This window comes from Grammomys surdaster, unplaced genomic scaffold (genome assembly GCF_004785775.1).
Source record: "Grammomys surdaster isolate TR1022 unplaced genomic scaffold, NIH_TR_1.0 203, whole genome shotgun sequence".
NCBI lineage: Eukaryota > Metazoa > Chordata > Mammalia > Rodentia > Muridae > Grammomys > Grammomys surdaster.
Genome location: NW_021604648.1, coordinates 3,835,144 through 3,838,771, shown reverse-complemented (window position 1 = coordinate 3,838,771; position 3,628 = coordinate 3,835,144). Strand labels below are relative to the sequence as shown.

Here is a 3,628-nt window from a genome sequence, read left to right as displayed (position 1 = left end):
TGTGTGTGTGTGAGAGAGAGAGAGAGAGAGAGAGAGAGAGAGAGAGAACTGGGTGGCTTCTTTATCCCTCAACCCTTTATTTTGTGAAACAACTGGAAGCTCAAGTGTTCACTCACTAGCTGCCTGTGAGTTTCAGCAGTTCCCCTGTCTCCACTGCCGCCCTCAGGGTCACAGAAGCATACTGCCATATGTGGCTTTTTATGTGGGTTCTGGGTATCCAGATTCCAATCCTCATGCTTGTGTGGCAAACATCTTATTGATTGGGCCATCTTGCAAGCCTGTGTTCTCAATTTTAATTAGAAAACTAATTTAGATCAAAATTGTTTGAGCTTTGTGTTGAAATAGCCATTTAAAGACAATAATAAATCTTCCTCTCTTTTCAATAATTATACCCATATACTAAATTTCAAACCATACGATGTCATCTTTTAGACTCTTTTTCTATTGCAAGAAGTTCTAAGAATACACTCTCTATTAGCTGGCCAACTAATAAGGAGCCTGTAGAATGCTAACAGGAAACTGCCTGTAGTATTAACAGTTATGTATATACATTGTTTCATGCCTTTTTCCAACATTCATATTCATGAATATTTGTTCATTAAATTTTTAAAATAATTGGATCAAATCTGTTTATTGTACTGTGAGTTTTTCCACTTAACAGTGCTGTCTCTCTATTTATCCGTGCCCACATAGTGTTTAACAGTGTGGATATACCTCAGTTTATTTAATTACTCCCTTATTAATTGACATTTAGGTTGTTTCCCATTTTTCACTATTACAGGCAATGCTGCATTGAAGACCCTTTTGGACATAAGTGAGTATTTCTTTAGAATAGACTCCTGGAATTGGAATTACTGGGTCAAGGGGCATGTGTATTGTAAAATTGATAGTTACTGTCACATTGCCCTTCAGACACCCTGTTACTGTACCACCCATTACTAGAGTACGGGAGTACCCATTTTAATCATTCGTTTTTTAAGCAGGAATTTTCTCTTCTACGACCTTAATTTTTACCAAAATCAACTCTTAAGACTATTCCATGGGAGTTTGCTGTTAAAAGTACTAGTTTTTCACCGGGCGGTGGTGGCGTTCGAGAGTTCGAGGCCAGCCTGGTCTACAGAGTGAGTTCTAGGACAGCTAGGGCTACACAGAGAAACCCTGTCTCGAAAAACAAAAAACAAAACAAAACAACAACAAAAAAAGTACTACTTTTTCATTTTAATGACCACATTATTATTCATTGTCATTTATCTTTTGTACCTTGAAAACTGGAAGTTTGGATTCTTTTGAAACCCTTTTTTCTTACAGTGGAATTATTTTGTTCTTTCCTAGAGGCCTGTAGCATAGTAATGAAGTGAAATAGGAAAGACTGAAACTAGGTAATAATATGGTGTACCATGATCAGCTTAACCTCTGGATCATAGTCATTTAAATGGTTGTATCTCTGACCTGCTTTAAATTTTTGGTTTGTAATTTAGAACTTAAATTGAAAATAAGTATGTCAGTATATCTTCCTGCTATTGATATAGCCTGTAAGTGTTCATGGCCTTTGACCCAGAATCCTGTTCAAGGAATTTATCCTAACCACAGAAATGGATGTAAACATTAACATCTATGAGGGTACATTGTGAAAGTGAAAAAATGGGAAACAACCACCCAAATGTGTTAATAAAATCAGTACAGCTATTTGGTCATTTCTAAGGACCCTCCCTCCCTCCCATGCAGAAAAGAATAATGAAAACACATACCAAAGCTTAGTAATAGATAGACCTGTTGACAAAACTATAACAATTTTATTTTTTCTTTCTGTATCCGCTAAATATTCTCCAAGGAACATGTAGTCTGGAGAAATATGAGAAAAATTCTTATGTCCAATTATCTCATCTTTAATTATGTAAGGTAAAACCTAAAGGCAAAGTTCGATGGACTGGCTCTCGGACACGTGGCAGGTGGAAATACTCTAGCAACGATGAAAGTGAAGGCTCCGAGAGTGACAAATCCTCTGCAGCCTCGGAAGAGGAGCAAGGAAAGGAAAGTGAAGAAGCAGTCCTTCCAGATGATGATGAACCTTGCAAAAAGTGTGGCCTTCCCAACCATCCAGAACTAGTATGTACCTGCTAAGCAAGCAATGCTCATCTCATGGCTATACTGTGGTTACTTGGAGTGAACTTCTTCCTAGGTTTGATCATGATTTGAATTTTGTTTTGTTTTGTTTTTTGAGACAGTGTTTCACGGTTGGCTGTGGCTGACCTTAAGTGGACAGTTCCGATTAACCTGTGTCTTACTTTTCTATTACTATGATAAAGCACTGTGACCAAGGTAACTTAGAAGAGTTGGGTTGGGCTGTGGCTCCAGAGGGTTAGAGTTAATGATGGCCGTGTGAGAGCATGGAGATAGGTGACTAGAGAAGCATCTTGGAGCTCACATCTTAATTCACAAGCAGGGGGAAGAGAGCACACTGCGGGCATCCCAAGTCTTTTGAAAGGTCAAAGCCTATACCCAGTGACAAAACTTTGCTTGAGCAAGATTACACTTGTTAATCCTCCCCAAACACCCACTAACTGGGGACCAACTATTCCAGTGCTTGAGACCAAGGAGGGAAATTTTCTTAAAACCACCACAATTACTTTAATGAGCCAGGCTATGAAAGTTAAGGCTTTTGTGCTGAAGATGTGAGACTGTGCTGTTTTCTGCCCTCTAAATCAGAGGATCAGCAATGCTTGTGTTTCTCATACCAACAGAATGGCTTTAAAACATAAACGTGGGGACCAAACAAGTGTGAGGAAATAAGTGGAGTGAGCAAAAATGACAGGAAGGACATCCACAGGATTTTAGTTGGGAAATCCCATTTTCTATTTACTGTAGCAAAGAGAATGATGTTAGAAACCAAAGATCTATAATCTGGTGGGCTTCTTATGCCCCACACTTGAAGATAATCCAAAACCCAAATTAGAAGCAATGGTAAACCACTATTGCATTAGGCAATAAAATATATGGTCCTTGTTCTTAATGAACAGAAAAAGTAATAAACTCAGTAAATTTAGAGCTCTAGTTGCTAGTTGTTTTAGTTAGAAGCAATGAATCATTGCCTGAGACTTGGAAATTCTTATATAGTGATATCATTTAGTGGAATTTGAGATTTTGTTGCAGTGTAAGACAAGTCTTCCTAGAAATAAATGAAATTGTAAAGTATAGTTTTAACTGTCTTAATTTGAGATTTAGGTTACATTTTTTTGTAGAAATAATGTGATGAGTGGAATTAGGAACCTGGCTTAGTTCACATATGCAAATCAATTGACTTTAGAGTTGATAGACACCACTAATGATAGTTGGGATCAAGTGGTTCTATTATACAGAACAAGACGAAGGTAGTTTTCCAGCCTTAACTTTGTCCTTTATGGAATAGGGTAGAACTTCAGAAAGACCGTGTGTACCAGAGTTGAACAAATAAAGAGCATAGCTAAGTGGAGCCAGGCCCTTTCTTTTCGTAAGACCAATGGTAGACTGGACTCTGGGATGCTGGAATAGAGTTGGAGGGATTACAGTGAACTCATTCTAATATAGGTAGAAATACAGGGCTCTGTGTGTGTGTGTGTGTGTGTGTGTGTGTGTGTGTGTGTGTGTGTGT

At 38.1% G+C, this 3,628-nt stretch overlaps 1 protein-coding gene across 1 annotated transcript in view; it reads left to right on the top strand.

Annotated features, from left to right (window-relative positions):
- The window catches only part of Rsf1 (remodeling and spacing factor 1), a 111,087-nt gene that overhangs the window by 86,481 nt on the left and 20,978 nt on the right, over positions 1–3,628 (top strand). The window contains exon 7 of the mRNA XM_028770612.1: positions 1,900–2,106. Coding sequence (XP_028626445.1) covers positions 1,900–2,106 — 207 coding nt within the window. The remainder of the gene's footprint in view (positions 1–1,899; positions 2,107–3,628) is intronic.